Genomic DNA, 19,199 nt, shown 5'->3' with positions numbered 1-19,199 from the left:
TTCAGGTGATATTGGTAACAACTACGAAAACAATCTCAGCCCAGATCATACAGTTCCTACTGCTAGTATTGCAACCAGCTTTGAGTTGCAAGGAAACTGTCAACTGCTTATTCTGATTCTGCAAATGGTATTTAAAAGACCTTTACGCATGTCCTGGTGGTGCCGTCTTCTTTGTTATTTTTAAGATCCGTTTATGTTGCTGCTGTTTGGATGATTTGCATATTGTACAGCCAGTAGTCCTTCACAGATGCAAAAAGGCAACTTTTATAATGTTTCAAAAGGCCATTTCATTTAAGTGTACATTTTGCTGGAGTTGGTGTGTACAGTATCTTGTGGAATCAGAGAGGCACAGAGCTCTGAAATGAGCCCGAAGGTTTTACATTGAATTTGAAATGTCAAGCTTGAATTACTGAATGAGCCTACCAGATCCAAAAGGTCAGGGGATCCGGGGTCCTGACTGGTGATGCTGGAAAGTCACAAAGCTGAGTAAAAACGTACGAGCACCCTGATCATGTTTAGAAACAACTACAAACAGACCCACAATGCCCTGCTGCCATGGTGGAGCGCGGGGGTGTGGGGGTGGACCTTTCACATGTCCGTACCCAGGGGCCCATTATCTTATAATGAATCCACACTCTCCGTGCAGGTACACTAAAATGAAGACAGCCACCAACATCTACATCTTCAACCTCGCTCTGGCCGACGCCTTGGTCACCAGCACGCTACCGTTCCAGAGCGTCAACTACCTGATGGGGACCTGGCCGTTCGGGGACATGCTCTGCAAGATGGTGATGTCCATCGACTACTACAACATGTTCACCTCCATCTTCACACTCACCACCATGAGCATTGACCGCTACGTGGCCGTGTGCCACCCCGTCAAGGCGCTGGACTTCAGGACCCCACGCAACGCCAAGATTGTCAACGTCTGCAACTGGATTCTCTCCTCGGCCATCGGGTTGCCCGTCATGTTCATGGCTTCTACCACTCGTAAGCACGAGCGCGCAGGCGCGCACCATTAATCCTACGCTTCTGAGTAAAACTGTTGAATAATAATTTTACAAGGAATAGAACTTACACAAAATATCTCTAACCATTTAGGATGTTAAGTACAATTAGATACACTATCTATCCTTTCAGAAAACTACAATGAACAGATCAAATTAGCTCTTCTTGAAATATGTTAAAGGCAAGTAACATTTTTCTGGTAAATTCTGCGCATTTCATTCATCATCTTTCTTTTTAAAGAAACGAATAGAGAAAACTAAAACAATACAAAGTAGTATTAATGCAGCCATGCATAGGAAATTGTCGCAAAAAGGTTTCTTTTCGTCTCTGTCCTTGTAGAGTTCACCGAAAGTGCAGAAAGCACAAAACAGTAAGAAACAGTTCAGTTCAGTCTTTTCATTCCAGCTTTAAAGAGCAATTTGGCATCTAGCACAACTATTTCATGCTAAATGCTTTGAGTAGTAGAACTGTCCTGCCTGCAAGGACTGGCCTCTCTGACAAGATGTCTCCGTGTAACTGCAGTGGTAATGAAGAGAGAATTGCCACTGAAATTATGGAGATGCGATTCCATGCTGGTGAAAAGAAAGTAATATGAGATGTGTGAAGCCGTAAGCAAGGCAAGTTGCTTTAAGATATTTTTATTTCGGCTCCACACGAACATCGTTTTCAGTGAAGAGTTCAGTTCATCGCAGCACATTTATTAAAAAACTATTTTTGTGAGGCTGCAGAAGCAACACATTGACCTGTGTTGACCTCAACTGTGTTGCTTGATGATTAATGGATGTAATAATTCTGTTTCTATTAAAAAGTTAACTTTGACAAGTTGCAGCGCTTAAATACTAATATTACACTTACTAATCAGTTCACTGTTTGGTTGAAAACAGATTAAACATTTCAGAGATGTTTTTATGATTGCTGTGATCAAAAATGCTTGATTTTGCAGTGGCTTTTCTGCCAGTTATTAGTGAGGTTGTTTTTTGTTGTTTTTTTGTTTTTTTTAACTCCCAGATAAACAGTAATACATATTCACTTCCTCTCAGCATGCTGCACCTCAAAGAAAAATGTTACTTCAACTTAGAGAACCATTGGCTCAAAGTTAACATATAATACATAGGCTACGTCCGCAGTTAAAATAAGGGCATTAAATGCTTGAGTAAATAGAAAAATCACAGAAATATTGCAAAATTGAAAGTTCCTGCAAATATGCAGAGACTGTTTGAATTTGATATAAATATTGTGATCGTAGGATGGCAATTTCCTGGAGGGACTGTTGTAGGTTATCAAGTGAAAAGGAAATGAATAAAAAAAAAAGCTTGTGAGCACGTATGTAATAAATGTGTGTACATATATATATATATATGCACGTCTGTCTCCTCACTCTGCACAGCCTCCAGCATTGTTGACTGCAAGCTGATTTTCCCTCACCCCTCCTGGTACTGGGACACCCTGCTGAAGATCTGCGTGTTCATCTTTGCCTTCATCATGCCCGTCCTCATCATCACTGTCTGCTACGGCCTCATGATCCTGCGGCTCAAGAGCGTGCGCATGTTATCGGGCTCCCAGGTAAAGAAAAAATTGTGTTCCTTCACAAATGTGAGTCGCAGTTAGTGCGTGTATTCAGGTATTTTGCTACACGTTGTGCCAAAGAGATCAGTTTGTGGAATTTTAAAAGCTTTGGTCTACCATCTACATGACCTTTGCTATTTACCCAACAGCTAATTGATTTTATTTTTCAAACTAATGAAGCAAAATCCAAGAATGCCCAGAGCATGCTTTCAAATACGGTGTGCTCACTTCCCTCAAGACCAAGCAATTAGCGAAAAATCAACTAAAGCCTGCGGTTGAGGCTGAGTTTTGATTAACCTGAGCACTCACAGGCCTGAACCCTGGCAGCATAGAAATTCTGCAGTTGTTTTAAATGGCATTGGCCCATCATGAATTTAACAAATATTACCTGGCACTGAGCTTCGCCACTCAAACTGTTTTTAAAATAACATGAAGCAGCAATAGAACATTTCTAGAATGTTTTTTTGTCATCTCCAGGGGCAAATACGGTTGAATCACTATGTGCTGCTCACTATTTTCACCATAATAGTCGAACAAACAAACTGCTTTCAAGCTTTTAGTCTTTTTGAAAAAAAAAAAAAAAAGATCTCTCAGTTCTGTCCAATTACCCTCTGATACGCTCACATCCTCCCTCATACATCCTCTTATTTCTCTGTCCATATCTTCCCCCTCCACCTTCTCTTTCTTCTTTTATCGTCCACTCTCCTTCTTCCGTTGTTATTATCTCCCCTACTCCGCCTTCTCCTATTTTTCCCATCTTGTGTTGCCTCTTATCTCCAATACTTAACTACCGACCTCTTTTACACACACACACACACACACACACACACACACACACACACACACACACACACACACACACACACACACACACACACACACACACACACACACACACACAGGAGAAGGACAGGAACCTGCGTCGGATCACCCGCATGGTCCTGGTGGTGGTTGCCGTCTTCATCGTCTGCTGGACCCCAATCCACATCTTTGTCATCATCACAGCTCTTATCAACATCCCCAGCTCCACGCTGCAAACTATCACCTGGCATTTCTGCATCGCACTGGGCTACACAAACAGGTACGCACCCCGCAGGAACAAAGAAACTTTCAAACGTTTGAAAATATTAATGTTAATAATTCAAGTCTTTTTTTTAAAGTAATAATATGAGAGTTTGCTTGAGTTTTCTAACTGATTTGATTTTTTTTTCGTGTTATTATTTAGGAGAGAAAGGCCTGATTAGGCTTACGTAACTTGATATTCTTAGTGATTTAGTTATAAGAAAAGGTGAATTTGACTTTTTAAAATTTGATGAAAGACATTTTTTTTTTTTTTTTTTACAATGAATTAGGTGGTCTGTAGTTTTACTCTCTACATTATACTGAATATAAAAGTGAAAATGATGTTGGCGAGTTGATTCTTGGCTTTTCTGGTGTTAAACGTGGACCTTGATTCTGCTCCTTGTAGTAGTCTGAACCCGGTTCTTTACGGGTACCTGGATGAGAACTTCAAGCGTTGTTTCCGTGAATTCTGCACCCCGAGTCCTTCGGTGTTGGAGATGCAGAACTCATCCAGGACCGGAGCCACCAGCCGCAAGCAGCCGCAGCGCGAACACATCAGTGCAAACACCGGGGAAAGGTCCAATCAACAGGTAGTAGTACCAGTACGTCTATCTGTTTAAAGGGACCGTCGGGCATTTTAGGAGTCATTCACTCTCTTTCAGCAGTTAAATGAGAAGATCATTACCTGAATAGTGAATTTGAATAATTTGCAGCTGGTTAGCTTAGCATAAGTTGCCAGGTAGCCAGCAGACTGCATGGACTGCCCCCAGTCTCGAAAAAGTGTGCCACTTAAAACTCCCATAAAACCACAAAATATATAGATACTTTTTTTTTTTTTTTTTTTTTTTGCTTTGCACAGGACTAAACTACTCGCTTCTCCCTGTTCCCGGGTAAATGCTAAGCTAAGCTCACTAGCTGCTGGTTGTAGTGTCATATTTACTTTACAGACCTGCGTGTCTGTGTGATATCGATCTTCTCATCTAACTCTGAGCAAGAAAGCAAGTAAGCATATTTCCCCAAATATTCAACTTTGAATTTATTACATTTGTGGGTATGGTTGCGGGGCGCTGGGCAAACGCTCATGCTGGCTTACAATGAAGTCTACAACACGACAGAAACATACTGCCCCTCCTCTCTCTGCAGGTATGACTAGCCTTGGAGGGGTCGTCGGTGGACTCTCGCTGTTGTGGTGGCGTTGCCAACGACGACCTCAACTCGGAGGTCACGCAAATCACCACCGGGCTCTGATCACACACATGCGCGCGCGCGCGCGCGCGCGCACACACACACACACACACACACACACACACACACACACACACACACACACACACACACACAAAACAAAAATCCGGGGCACGACTGATACTCCAGAGCACAAACCGTTGTAACGATGTATTGAAAGCTTAATTGAAGTGCTGCGAGTCGGGCCGTTAACCTGCCAGCCGGGGGAAGTAAGAGCACGGCGCCCCCTGAAACAGATACGGAGCGGGGAGGCATTCGACCAAACAGAAAAACTAGCACCATTACAACACCGTGGCCTCCTGGCTGAAGAAGTTGTTGCACTAAATCGTACCTAAAATGTTTAATCGAGTTTTAATAGTATTATTATGATAATCATTATTACACCACAGACTGAATTTGCGCAGTAATCCGACAGATCTACAAAATCCACTTTTACAAGCCACTGATATATGGTTTATTTCTGATTAGTGCAGAGCTGCCTCGTTGGTCCAACCCTCCGCTTATCTCTAATTATTGAAGTTGTAAAACAGATCAAATAATTGTATTTGCAGAGCTCATACGGGTCAGTGATTTTCCTCTGGGTGTCCTTTAATCGAATTATTGTCACGTGTGAGGACAGCGCGAAGTGAGATGTGGATTTACGGGGGTCACTGCGTGATAAAGGCTCTTGCTCAAAGACTCTGCGGCTCTCCCACCACATGAAAACATCACTGGACAGGAGGCGTTATTCAAAGTCATCTTCTGCACCAACTGTGCTCGTCATCCTGTTTCTCGTGAATCCAGCAGGGACCACGCCGGCTCTCTGACCACGTCAGGATTGTGGACTGCGTCGTTGTACAACTACACTCCCTCTCTTCTCCACGTACAAGTCCGTTTCCTTTTCCTCAGTAAATATTTAATCGTCGAGCAGACACATAGCAGAGCATCTCTCTACAAAATCTATCAAACTTCTGAATGTGCAGAAGGGAAAACCATCTGTGTTTATCACAGTGGATCCTTGCGCTTAACTGAGGAGGCTCTAAACCAGCAAAGAAGATGCGTCAGCCTGTTTGCACAGTGCACAGAGCGAGCTGCAGCCGTAGTGCAAACACGTGAATTGACCGGTGTATGGTTAACCACCGACCCGACAGCCATTACAACAGGAATGGGTTTAAAAGCAGTCAATTCTCCTCTGAAGACAAGTGAGCCAAGCAGGATTGTACATCTGTTGTAACCTTTTGAAATGCTTGTGCTTTTACGTGTTGTGCAGTATGCTACACTTGCCAGATGCCTTTTTTGAGTAGCGATATTCTGTGTACCAGTATTTTTTTCTAAAGATCTGTAAAGCTGAACATGATTGTATTAATCTTCAATGTAAAATACTGTAAGTATTCCGTTGTTGTTGTTGTTGTTGTTTTTTTTTATAAATGTGAACTAAAAGAAAAAGTCGGTGTTCCTAAATTTACATTTTGTCATATTGAATCTGCCTTGCTGTATTAAGAGCCGCGTATGAATCAGAAAACAATGTGTGTAAAACTTGAAAATATACAGAGTTTAACTGTCATTTGTTTTGTTTTGCGATGGAAAACTGATCTGTGATTGGTACATTTTCTGGTATCACTGCTTTGTTTGGACAAAGTGGGACTGTGAGAAACGGTTTTTCGATCCATCTGCATGTCTGTATGGCACATGGTGGATTGATTTTGAAGAAGTTGAAGTTGAAGTTCAGTCAATTTTGAAGGAATATAGAAGATTAATGTTCTTTTCAGTCTTTCAGGCTGCAGGCTTCAAAATAAATAGCTTCAAAAATAGCAGCAGAGTTTGCCGTGTGGGGGCCATGAGCTGTCACATGTTGTATTTCATGCACGTGTTTTTCCGTGCGACAAAACGTCGAGGAGCCAAATGTCACGTTTCACGCTATAGAATGTATTTCAGGCGGATAATTTGGACTGGGAAGAAAATGTTGTCGTCGTAAACAACGTCAGCTCACAACAAGAAGGTGTTTCAATCTGAGAAATGATGGTACAGAGCACTGGGAACTCTGTAATGCTCATAGCTGCGAGTATGAATGTGTTGTCTGTCCACGTTAGTCGTGTCATACATTGGTGAACTCCTCAGGGTGTATCCTAACTGTTAGACTCTTCACATTGTATACCAACATTTTCATTGTTCACAAAAGTGAGTCCCCGACCCAGTCGGACCTTCTCTTAATAGTCCTCTATGTGCTGAGCCTGTGTTAGTCTGTATTTTAAGAACGTGGAGAGAGGTATCTCGAGCCTTTGCAAAAGGCCCGGTCCACCTACCGAGCTTGCTACAGTAGCAGCAGTAGTATTTTCGATTGATTATGGGGAACTTTAAACTGTAGCAACTACGGCCAACCCAGGATAGCATTACATCTGTTAGTTCTAATCTTAAAAGCCTTTTTTCTCTTTTAACGTTGAAATCGGGATCATATTGTTTGGACCAACAAAAAAGTCCACAAAGTTAAACAAGTAAACAGGGTTATGTTAGAAATAAATTACAGTCTGACCATAGCTTGCAAAAAAATACGACGGCCTACGTAGTCTAAATGATAAAATGCATTTTTCTCCATATTTCCCACGGATAGTTAGCTGGTAAGAATGTGCATTAAAGTTCTCTCTTCAAAAAACGATGACAACATTTGTTTACATTAGAATATCTTAGTTTGCTAGGCAGCTGATAAAGTCTGCCAGACACAGCTGTGACTTTGGTCTAAAAAACAGGGTCGCTACGAATGACTGTTTGAATGACAGCTGAGCCGTAAATCTGCCACCTTTACCACTGAAAACTGCAACAACAGAGAGATTGACAGGCATAGCAACAGTAACTAACGGGACGGAGCATAGCAGATCATTATTATAACAATATTTTAATTGTATTAGTTTATAATGAGATGATTAAAGTGAATATACATACATACATTCTGTTGCATAAAAGGGGCATTTGGCATCCAATGTGCAACATGTACAGAATATACTACTTAAAATTAATTTAATACTGTTCATAATCTGTACAGGCTATGCCATTTAACTCTGTCTTTTCTATCATCTGCTTTACATGACATATGACTCAATTATGACTTATTATACCATGTACTGTAGTCTTGAAATGTCATTTCTTATAATCTAATGTGTAAACAATAATTTATGATTTATGGCCGACACTCTGTAACACTGAACATATAATAGTACAACTAACCAGTGCATCGTCTATGGAATAAAATGCAATTCTGAATCTCACTGAATGCCTTTTTTCTTGCATCTGAATAAAGTGTCATTTGCATTGTGGTCTGTTCTTTTGTCAAATACGTGCACGTTTTTCATTCTCAGTCTAAAACACAATAAAGGTTTTCTTTTCTGTAAAAACACAGATGAGGAGGATAAACAAGAAATTATTAAAAAAAAAAAAAAAAAAAAAAGAATTAACTCATATTGAGCAAGCCACAGTGTGAGGTTGCAGCATTTCCCCCCATCAATCATGTTTATTATTTATTCCCGAATGATGAAAACTTACAGTTTTGCTGTGACATTTGGTGAGCTCCATTATTCAGCTACAAAATTCTGCATCAGCTCAGTGACTGCATGCGAGTTTGGCTCTGGATCGAGTTATCTCAGCGCAAATGACTTTAAATCCAACCGTCTTCATTAGGCCACAATGAGCAAGCATGCCCAATATCAGGACCCGGGAACTGGTTTAGAGGTGGTCTGTGAGGAAATTTGAACCCAACCTCACCTGCATATTTAAGCAGTGACTAAACAAGCCTTTGTTGATTTTTTTTTTTTTTTTTTTCAGCTCTAGTAATTGAGGTTTGTTTGCTTGTGAGATAGATAGATGGATAGATGGATGGATGGATGGATGGATGGATGGATGGATGGATGGACGTCGAGGGGAAGTGAAAGAGGGTATTAACTGAAGCAGACTGAATGAAACATGTTCTGTTATTTTTTTTTTACACAGGGATTGTGATAGCCTCGTCAGCTTCGATCCCTCTATTACAAAAAGTGAACTGATTTACCAAGGCTGCTTCCAAACACTGAGGAAAGATGCGAATGAATGTCACTTCAGATTTAATCTAAAATACAAATGCATTCAAAAAGTAATGTGTGAACATTATCAACCTAAATTCCGTTCAGCGTGTTTGCACATAATATCCAAGAATACGTATGCATGCCGGTGTAGTGAGCGTGAGGTTCTTTCGCTGGTGTCTGTGCAGGAAAACATCCTCGGTGTGGTCTCTGAACTGCACAGGTAGTTTCACGGCATGCGTCTCTACGTATTTGTCTACAACTCTGTGCTGTCATGTGTGGGAATGCCGAGAAGCCACGTATTGGATTATTGGAGCTGGCAGCATGATTAGTCCCGTCAGAGCGATTATCACCAAGTGACGTTGACGGTGCCCTCAACCCTGCAGAGACGGAGCTCCCGGTCAGACCCGATGCTGTAAAACTGCTAATCAAAGCTAATTCACCAAATCTAGGTTTAATGACCTCGTGTAAAAAAAAAAAAAAAAAAAAAAGGTCAATGCTTAGTCTTGAGGACAGAAATGAGAGCCTGCATGTGAAGATTGAAAAACACTTATCCAACCAGACGGATATGCCCTACCGTGGCCGATCTCTTTCTTCTGTGTGGAACTGTAAAATGCTGTTTTGCTTGCAGGGAAGAGGTGGTAACTTACGTCTGCAAATGTAAACCTTTTCTCTAAATTGGACATATTTGATTGGATTCTAACAATGCAAGTAAACATATTTACAATCACTTTTCACAGGTGTACACCACGGAGTGTAATTATGAACGGATTAATAAGGTGCGCATTGTGTACATCCCTGAATCATATTTAAAAAAAGTTTGAGTGTCATATAAACAGTGGGATATTGTCAAACCTGCAGCTGTCATGGTTTAAATAATCAGATTAAGCAGGAAATGTGACTCCAACTTATTTAAGAGAGTCATTTGGATCCTATCTGCCTCATACTGTGTATTGCTGTTCTGCTCTGAGGACTGAAGGGAAAAAGCCCCTGCGACACGTGGCCTTGCTGTGGTCATAACCGGAGCCTCACTTACACAGGCTATAATCTGATTACAGAAAAAAAAAAAATCCTACACGAAACCCCGAACGGGAGGGACAAGGAGGAGTGTGTTCAGAGCCGTGCCGAACCCAAATTGAACTCCTCCGTGCCTTGATACCAGCTCAGCGCTGTCACAGAGCAGTGGTTTCCTTCGGCTATTTCACACTCGAAATTAATGGCTGCCCGGCTCTCATCACCTAACCGGGAAGAGCATTGTTTGTTTTTTTTGGTGGTGTGATTCACAGCACATCAAGAGAATGAGAGGCGGACGCTCCAGACAGAATCTCAGGTGTGGTGAGGGGACATGCTTGCATGGACTGTGCCGACGGAAGGAAACCCCTTTCAGCTCGTCGAGCTTATGAACCAGAAAGCAAATGACTGGACCGGATCGCAGAGGCCTACAAAACTGCCATCCATCTCATCGGCCCGATTGCCAATAAACGAGGCATGCAGCAAAGGGAGGGAGTTGGACAGCTGACCAATAAGCTGCCTCGGTTCGTCAGTTGGCTAACCAGCTGTCGCTACGACAACCCAACAGGGTCTGGTTTGTTTTGACTTCTTCTCTCCGTCTTCCTCCGACGCCTGGTGGTTGGGAATGGGCCCCGTTTCAGGCAGTTCGTTTAAATCACTGGAAATATTGCTGACTCTATTTTTCACAGGGCAATCATTCAGCAGGACTGTGGGGCCACAGGAGCCATCCAGTCAGGTAATATTCCCATCCATCCCTCCTGATTTCATTACCCTGTCCTCCTGCTAGCACTTTGTTTTGCAGCTCCCCGGTCTGCACACTAAAAGATTGGCTACCAAAGTTTGATTACCATGCCTCTGTGACTTTCATTTTACCATCGGTGTACCTCTGCAAAAATGAGATAAAACGGCACCTCTTTCACTTCTAATGGAGCGGAAAAACAAACCCCGAGAGGAAAACCATGAACTCTGAATCGATCCTCCAGGCCCTGGAAGAGGACCTGCTCTCAATGTAGATATGAAGAACTCATTTTAAGGTGGAACAGCAATTCTCAGTTTCAGGTGAATGAAAACGTAATAATGGAATGAATTGTACCAAACACCGTCCCAGTAATTAGCACCAAATTAAATTATTTACGGGAACCTTCCAGACAATTTAGAGTTAATATCAATTCCTTACTAGCAAAATATAGGACACTATGGGCCCCGTAAAATATTTCTGTAATATTTGAATTGCAAACACACTCTCTATCTAATGAGCGCACATTCAACGATTGCTCTCTTCATTTCATGATTTTTGTTCCAGTAATATCTCCAGTGTCCACTACTTAAAAAGCATATCTTGCTATGCAAACTGGTGAATACTTAGGCCTGGGGAGTGTTGCAGACTGAGATGTAATGGAAATTCAATTCTGGTAATAATGGCCATGTTGATGGAAAGCAGTAGCATAATGCAAAGAGGCCGTACTTATTATTCTATCCTCTCTTCGATCTCATTTCCCCTCCAAAAGTGGACATCAGAGAACTAATGACATGGGAATAATTATATCTTTATTCCCATTCAGATGCAAATGCCTTCTCAACTATATGCTACCCCAATTGTGCATTCAGCTCATTTTCTGCTGAGAGACTTGATACACCATCCAGTTTTATCCTTTAAACTACACTGAAATCCTTCTGCTTTCTGATTTACACAGAAAAACTCTGCAGTCGGGCAGATGTCGTGGAAACTAATCAAGACTCACACATTCCTCGGGGCACTGCTGCTTTTTTTCCTCTTAATTAAAATAAAAACAACATCGCATCTCCAGGAGTCACACGGCTTTGACCTCTCTCTCTCCCAGCGGTTTCTGGGATATATATATAAGAATGTAATCGCTATCGGCGTAGATATCTACGGTGCGGCTGGATAAATGGACCTTCTTGTTTTATTATTGTTATTCTTCATATCAAGTTATTTTCATCAGGTATTTTCCTACAGACATAGTGAGTCCTACAGAACAATCATTAGTCATGAACAGCAGCCCTCACGGGGCCCAACTGAATCGGGTATGTTGTTCACTCAAGCTTAATCGCACGTGAAAGTAAAACCTCAATGAAGTCACCTAAAACTAACAATGATTTGACTGCTTTGCTGTCAGTACAGTAAACTAACTTCACTCTACACACTTTCACACTTTTGTTCCCTTATCATGGAAAACTTTGTTGATTCTCCGCCTCATCCACATCTATGGACAAACTCAGCCTCTGTCCCACATGCACCTTGACTTGTAAGTGCTCCGTCGATTTCATTTCCTCCTTGTGTGTCTTGTGGGAACAGCTGAAGATCATTTTCTACTTACAAATTGCCAGAACAAGCTCTGGAAAAATAGCTGGAAATTTCTCACCGTTGCTCTGGTGGGAGGAAAAGCAGTAACATTCCTGGGTACAGCCCGCAAAAAGTTTAATGCATGAGAGGTTTATTTAGCGTAATGGGAAACAACAACATAAGGAATTGGTTCAGCTTCATAACTAACAAATTGAAAACAAAAAGAACTGGTGCTAAAATTCTGGTAATTATCCAAAGACAAAAGTGTTCCCATAAAAGGACTGCAGTTGGAAATAAGTTTGCCAATTAAAAACAAACTACCGCAATAGTTCTAATTTACCTTCAGATAACCTGAATAAAACAGTCACACCTTTCCTCTCCTTACAGAGCCTTAGGGATGAACGATCATCCTCAGAGAAGAAAACATCAGTTTTCCCGAAACAAACATTTTATAGCACTCAGCAGGACAGTAAAACATAACTACTAGATGGATTTCAATGAAAGTTGGTACAAGACATGGCTCCCAGAGGAGGATTTCAATCCTACGGCGTTAATGACTTTTACTTGTGTCCTTAATGGGGTACAGACAGTCACGTTGCCCCTCAGGATAAATGAATGACATTTTATGCACTGTCATCATCAGGTCAGGTCCAGTACTCTGCTTTATGACCAAATAAAAACATTCCAGCCTCAGCTGTATATTATGTTTAGTGTTAATTAGAAAATGTTAGTGTGCTTAGGGTGAACTTGGAATACATAGCTGCTCAAAAATTGTAGCACTGCAAGCAAAATTACTGTGAAAATATATTCATGTAAAAAGATTTTAAATAATATAGATATAACATATAATATAAAAAATATAACTGCAGCTGCCAGGTTTGTTACAGCTTGAGTCACTGAAATGTGATGAGCTGATGTCAACGACATTGACACTTTAGCTGAGGTGGCACTTTTAATTAATGGTACAGCATCACCAGTGCTGTGTTTGACTTGTCCACTCACTCACTCACTCACTCACTCACTCACTCACTCCCTCACTCACTCACTCACTCACTCACTCACTCGAGTGTTTGCTACATTGAACACTCACTAGGGGATAATGGCACACAGCTGTTCATACATTTCAGACACAATTTGAATGTTCTGCTGCAAATAATTACATAAAACACAAATCTATGCACTCGTAACTCTTTTTAAAACTTGCTTTGGTTGTGTTGTATCCACCTGCCTGTGACGGGGACTGCAGTTGTAAATACGTTTTAATATACAAATCTTCAATATAGCCTATTAATGGTGAAGCAACATTATGCATGCAGAGCAATCCAATATTTTGTAAGGCTGTGGTAGCCCTGCCACTGTTGTTTTACCTCCTGTGAAAGCATTTTTTTAGCTTCTTTCCTTAATAAAAAAAAAATGTGTTGAGTTTGGACTGAGCAACTAACATTCCTTAAATATGGTTCAGAGAGCTGTTTTACTAATATTTTCTGAAATCCTGCTGCTCAGGCAGAGGAAGAGACGAGTCACTACACGGTGGAGACGGCCGAGAAATATAATTATGTTCCTTCAAAAGTGTGTAGACACACAAAAAAAGTGTGTAATTACAGAGTTCAGACAATAAAGAAAACCCAGGAGTACAGCATGCGCTCCCTGTTGTACACTTTTGATGGCTCTTCTTCTTCAACAACAACACTCAGGAGACAGGCTGCAATGCATGATGGTCTAGGGAGATAGACGTAGGGTACACCTTCCGTATACTATATCTTGATGTGGCTCACAACAATTTGGTAGTGCACTACATAGTGAATTAAATTTACAGATGAGATTTCAAACAGCACTACAAAATGTCCGATGCACCAAATGGCGAAATACGTAGTTTGGAAGTGGACAATTGAAACAAAGCCCAAGAGTACCACTGGTAAATATTACGCCGACCAACCCAACTAACACACAGAGGAACACTTGCTTTTCCGAGGAGATTTGAATATTCCTTCCTGTTCCCGAAGCTTTTATTGGCAACGCTCGATGATTAAATCCTGGGATGACCTCTGGGGCACCGAGGTCACAAATGGGTCTACTTAGAACGTTACCTAGCAACACATCAGCCTCAAAAGCTAATGGCTCGCAATAAACTAACCCGAATTTAGCATCTCAAATTTCAAACAACAGCCACAAATTGGATTACCGAAAGAAGACGGTGCGACGAGCCCATTCGGACGGCTGGCAAACTATATTCTTGTTCACATATCTGGGGGAAAAAAACACACACAAAAAAAAAAAAAAAAACGACTGAAGTTGCCAGTTAAACCATCACCTGCTGCAGAGCGGTGCCGGTCGGTCGTGGTTGCCGCTGGCAACAGAGCTTTCAACCGTAACCAACTGCAGGTAGAGGAGTAATGAGTCTGTGCTCCTGTAATGGCCCGCAGCCTCACCAAAGCACTCTCACACACCGGTGCCACAAAAAAAAAAAAAAATACGGACCGCAGAATGCCTGCTCCGAAACTCGGCAACGTGGCAGATTATCTGAGCGCTGCGAGAAAGGCGCGAATTACATACTGAGAGACCGAAGCGTTGGTGGACACGCAAGACAACCCCGGCAATGAACAGAAAACGAATATTAAAAAGAAAACCGGCGACGTCGGCAGTGCACAAGAGACAGATTAGTCGTTCCTGTTTAAACGGGTTATTTACCTAATTAAAAGCACAACGACCAAGAGTTTGACACCATAGTTGAGTGATACGGCCCTAAAATAATATTTGCAATAATAACATTGTCAATGATTTGACAAAAATACCGTAACTATTTTTATCAGCAATTTCAAAAATTGCAATACAAATAAGTGTTCAATATTCAACCGTTTTCAGTCGTGCTTGTTGCTGTGTAAGTCATGCACATAACGTACATGAGATCATATAGGTGAAGGATAGAAATCTATTCCATCTAATCTAATTTACTACATAACGTCTCTGGAGATTCTGTAAACTATTGCGTTTTGATGCCGACGACGATTTCTGTTGCTTTTAAGGCGTGATGCAAATGATGCTACTTGTTGTCTTAAAATGGGTTAAAAGACAATCAAATAGACACACACAAGTAGCTTAAGTCTGGGTCTACTAGGCCCAGTAGGGACGATGGTAAATCAGACACTAAACCGCCGTGTGAAAACAGAATAGAAAGTTTCGATGAAAGGTTAAAAATCAAAAAAAAAGCTAAATCAAAAGTTTGGTTTGATTCAGTCTATTTTTTTTTTAATTTATTTTGTTTCTACTGTCAACAACATAGTTTCAGTTTACTTAAAGGTCCCTTATACATCTGTTAAAACGTACCTGAAGAATCAGGTGTGTCCAAACCCATGGAGCAGCTCCTCCACACGAACCACTGCAGATCCTCTTGTCCTCTCTCAGAAATCAACTAGACAACAACAACAACAACAAAATGTGTACAGTACAGTTTACATTTAAATTAATTACGCAGGATTTTCAAATATGCTGATAGTTTGCAGTTATCAATCTGTCACTTTTTTTTTTTATTATGTATTTATTTATTTTTTTATAAATCACCCCCATTACTAATTTAAAGGTTCTCAAATCCAGAACAAACACGTCTACAGCAATAAAACAGCTCTTTAAAATCTTTTAAACACGGTCATTTGTTTAGTTTCTCCGGTTGTGTATTTTTTTTTGAATTTTGTATTCACGGCTATGAAAATAAACTTAAATACACTCACTTTAGATTTACCATCAAAGCACGTCAAGTTCTGGTCCGCCGTAAAACAACAAAGCACGTTTCAACGTTTCAAATACACTTTGAAGCTGTTAAAACATATTCAGCTTTCATACGCGGCACTCCGTTGTTTACCTTCCCGTCTTCATCGCGCCATCTTTTCGTTTCCTCCACTTTGACCTGCGCTAAATCCCTCCGGCGCCACCTATCGGTTGAACGCTGTAAAACAGTTCAATTGAATTTCCGAATTTCGTTTTAACGGCAGAGAAACACATTTTACCACGAAATATTACGTCTCTAAAAGAGTACTTTTAGAGATATAAACATACATATTTTGAATAAAATATTTTTGTTTTACAAAAGGTGTGTACTTTTACTGAAGTGAGATTTAAATACAGGAAATTGTTGTTGTTGTTGTTGTTGTTTACTTTAACATGTCTTTTCGTGTCTTTACCACTTGTTCTTTATTTTTCTAATGTAAAAGACCGGAGTGCTTCTTCCGCCGCTGTTCACGCGTACTGTGATGGCGTGTGTGTGTGTGTGTGGGGAGGGGGGAACAGAAAAGAAAACCGTTTGTTCCTCTCCGGTTCATTTTGCGAAGGGGACCGACAACGGAACTCGTTGTTCCATCGTGTTACTGTATCCGTTCTAACATTTTCTGCCGTCGCTATTGAACTCTTTATCGTTGACGTAAGTATTTTTTGCTTTTAAAAAAAAATATATATATATATATATATATATATAATTACTTGGAAACGAGCATTTAGCTGAAAGAGCAGCTCAGGCTCAAGACTTACAATGAGCGAACAACGGTGAGCTGACCTCACGTTAAAAGCCTTTGAAAGCAACGTCAGCGTACAAACAACAAGCAGAGCGGGGGAGCTTCTTTTTTTTTTTTACTTTTAAGTTTATAATGAGGAAAAAACGAGTAATGCACAGACAAACTGGTTCATTGTTCACGTGCTAATTCATATATTGTTAATGCTGTACATTACTTTGGGAAAACAACGAAAAGGTCTCCTGTTTTGCCATCTTCTCTCATTTCGCCCTGTCTGTCTGCCTGCGTATGAATTCTGTGTCAACCTTTATATTTATGATCTCACCTTTTTTTTTTCTTTTTTTTTTCCCCCTCCTCCTCTGTGTAGAGCTGCCAGGACACATCTCGGTGACAATGACAGACCGATACAACATCCACAGCCAGCTGGAGCATCTCCAGTCCAAGTACATCGGCACGGGACACGCCGACACCAGCAAGTGGGAATGGTTGGTGAACCAGCACCGTGACTCTTACTGCTCCTACATGGGACACTTTGACCTGCTCAACTACTTCTCCGTCTCTGAAAACGAGAGCAAAGCCCGAGTCCGCTTCAACCTGATGGAGAAGATGCTTCAGCCATGCGGACCGCCGGCAGACAAACCCGACGACGCCTAGATGACGCCGGAGTGAGCTGTGGGGGTTTTTTTTTGTTTTTTTTTTTTTTAACCTTCGGTCAGACTTTCCACATATTTTTCTGCTACAAATTTGTCGCCATGAAATCAGAACTGCTTCAAAATCCCTCGTATGATCCCGGACTGCATTGTGCTCTTAATGCAAAAGAAAGATACCCAGAACAGATTCGAATGTTGTTTGCATATACTACCAGTGAAAACATGTTCTTGCCAGGACACCTTTCAGAGAATTTACCGAGAAAGAAGCTCTTCAAGACCAACGTGGAGAGAAGTAACTGGACAGTACGTGTAGAAAGTGATGCACTGTAATCTGTCGAGTGTTTGTATTTACTCATGGAGATGTATTCTGGATTTAAAATTCTCTTTTGGTTTAATAATAAAAAAAAAAAAATATTACCTGCTAATACCTCCTCAGCCATTCAGGTGTTAAAACAAAAATAATTCATCAAATCCTAGTTTGTGCCCAGGCTTACATGCAGGTGGGCAACAAATACAATTTAGATCTTCCCTTATTTGGTGGAAAGTCTGAGTCGGCCCTTGATGCCCCATTGGTGTTCAGCTGGGTTTAAAGTTGGTCACTGAAAAGGCCATTTCATATTAATACCCATCAAATTAGTCAACGACCGCAAGGAGGCATTTTCATTTTTAAATGTTTTTCCCCCGATGCAGGTTTATTCATTTTTAATTTGACACCCATGTGACCAGGAAGAATACGAGAAAAAGTCTATAAACAGTAGATGACAGTTCACTAAACTGGGCATGGAAATATTTGATTTATTATAGGGACGTAATACAATTTTCAAAGCCAGGACATTTTGTGCTTCGGTCTAAATTTGAGACAAAAGCAATAAACAAGAATGAATGAGGAATGGAAATGACAGACTGTAAAATTGAAAATACCTTTTATAGGGCCAGAATACAGTAGATAATCAAGTGTGAGGGGGGAAAACAGCATGGAAATCTTGTTTCTCAGGGCCTTAAGCACATTCGATTTGAAATATTAATGATGAAGTGCCACGTCTCAGCTTTTAATTGGAGTTGGTTTACATCAGTGTTGAAAGAACTGTGTTGGAAATATTGCAGTTTTTACACAAAGTACCCCAAATACAAAGATTTAAAAGTAATTGGACATTTGGCTGCTGCATGTTTCTTGGGCATCTTTCTGTGTACATAAATATATGTAAAGTAAGAAGAATAGGGAGAGCAAGAGGTGACAGCAAGTGAAAAAGCTAATAATACAGCGCATCTGGAAAGTATTCCCAGCGCTTCACTTTTTCCACATGTTGTTATGTTAGAGCCTTATTCCAAAATGGATTAAATAAAAAAAAATATCTTAAATTCTACACACAATACCCCATAATGATAATGTGAAAAACATTTCTTTTGGAAATGTTTGCAAATCTGAATGAACTGTGTAAAGATGAACTGTGGGGCTGAAAAAAGCACAAATGTGTCAGCAGGAGGGTGAAATTTAAAGGTAGTTGTTTACCAAAAGCAGCTTAGCAAATTCTTAAAAACCAAGTGTGCACAATAAAACTGTAAAAGAAGAAAAAGTCAAACAAGTTGGCGGACCGAGCAGCACAAAGTCTTGTGAAAAAAGTGAGGGGAAAAATAAGTCATTTAGATTTGGAGAAAAAAACAAAACTGTTTATTTATGCATCGCAAGTCGGGGATACTCTCCAGGATGTACGTGAACAATCAAGAGCAGGTTTTAATGACCAGAATCTCAAGAGGACAAGATGCAAACACCATGAAATCAAACCCTTGTCAGAATGCTTGAGAGAAGAACATTTCATGAATCAAAGCG

General features: G+C 40.7%; 2 protein-coding genes across 2 annotated transcripts in view; both read left to right on the top strand.

The window, feature by feature from the left end:
* oprm1 (opioid receptor, mu 1) overlaps positions 1 to 8,168 on the top strand; it is a 28,774-nt gene extending 20,606 nt beyond the window's left edge. The window contains exons 2-6 of the mRNA XM_069692918.1: positions 647 to 990; positions 2,396 to 2,571; positions 3,477 to 3,655; positions 4,043 to 4,226; positions 4,780 to 8,168. Coding sequence (XP_069549019.1) covers positions 647 to 990; positions 2,396 to 2,571; positions 3,477 to 3,655; positions 4,043 to 4,226; positions 4,780 to 4,785 — 889 coding nt within the window. The 3' untranslated portion in view covers positions 4,786 to 8,168. The remainder of the gene's footprint in view (positions 1 to 646; positions 991 to 2,395; positions 2,572 to 3,476; positions 3,656 to 4,042; positions 4,227 to 4,779) is intronic.
* An 8,380-nt stretch (positions 8,169 to 16,548) lies between these two features.
* sf3b5 (splicing factor 3b, subunit 5) lies at positions 16,549 to 18,521 on the top strand. Its single transcript, XM_069692917.1, has 2 exons — positions 16,549 to 16,633; positions 17,089 to 18,521. The coding sequence occupies exon 2, from the start codon at positions 17,115 to 17,117 to the stop codon at positions 17,373 to 17,375; it is 261 nt and encodes an 86-aa protein (XP_069549018.1). The 5' UTR covers positions 16,549 to 16,633; positions 17,089 to 17,114; the 3' UTR covers positions 17,376 to 18,521.
* Positions 18,522 to 19,199: the final 678 nt, after the last annotated feature.

This window comes from Brachyistius frenatus, unplaced genomic scaffold, assembly GCF_029030835.1.
Source record: "Brachyistius frenatus isolate BFR_SWC_R1_liver_20210118 unplaced genomic scaffold, ASM2903083v1 Contig_13, whole genome shotgun sequence".
Lineage (NCBI taxonomy): Eukaryota > Metazoa > Chordata > Actinopteri > Embiotocidae > Brachyistius > Brachyistius frenatus.
The sequence above is the reverse complement of the archived record's forward strand: the minus strand, read 5'-3'. Positions and strand labels throughout refer to the sequence as shown.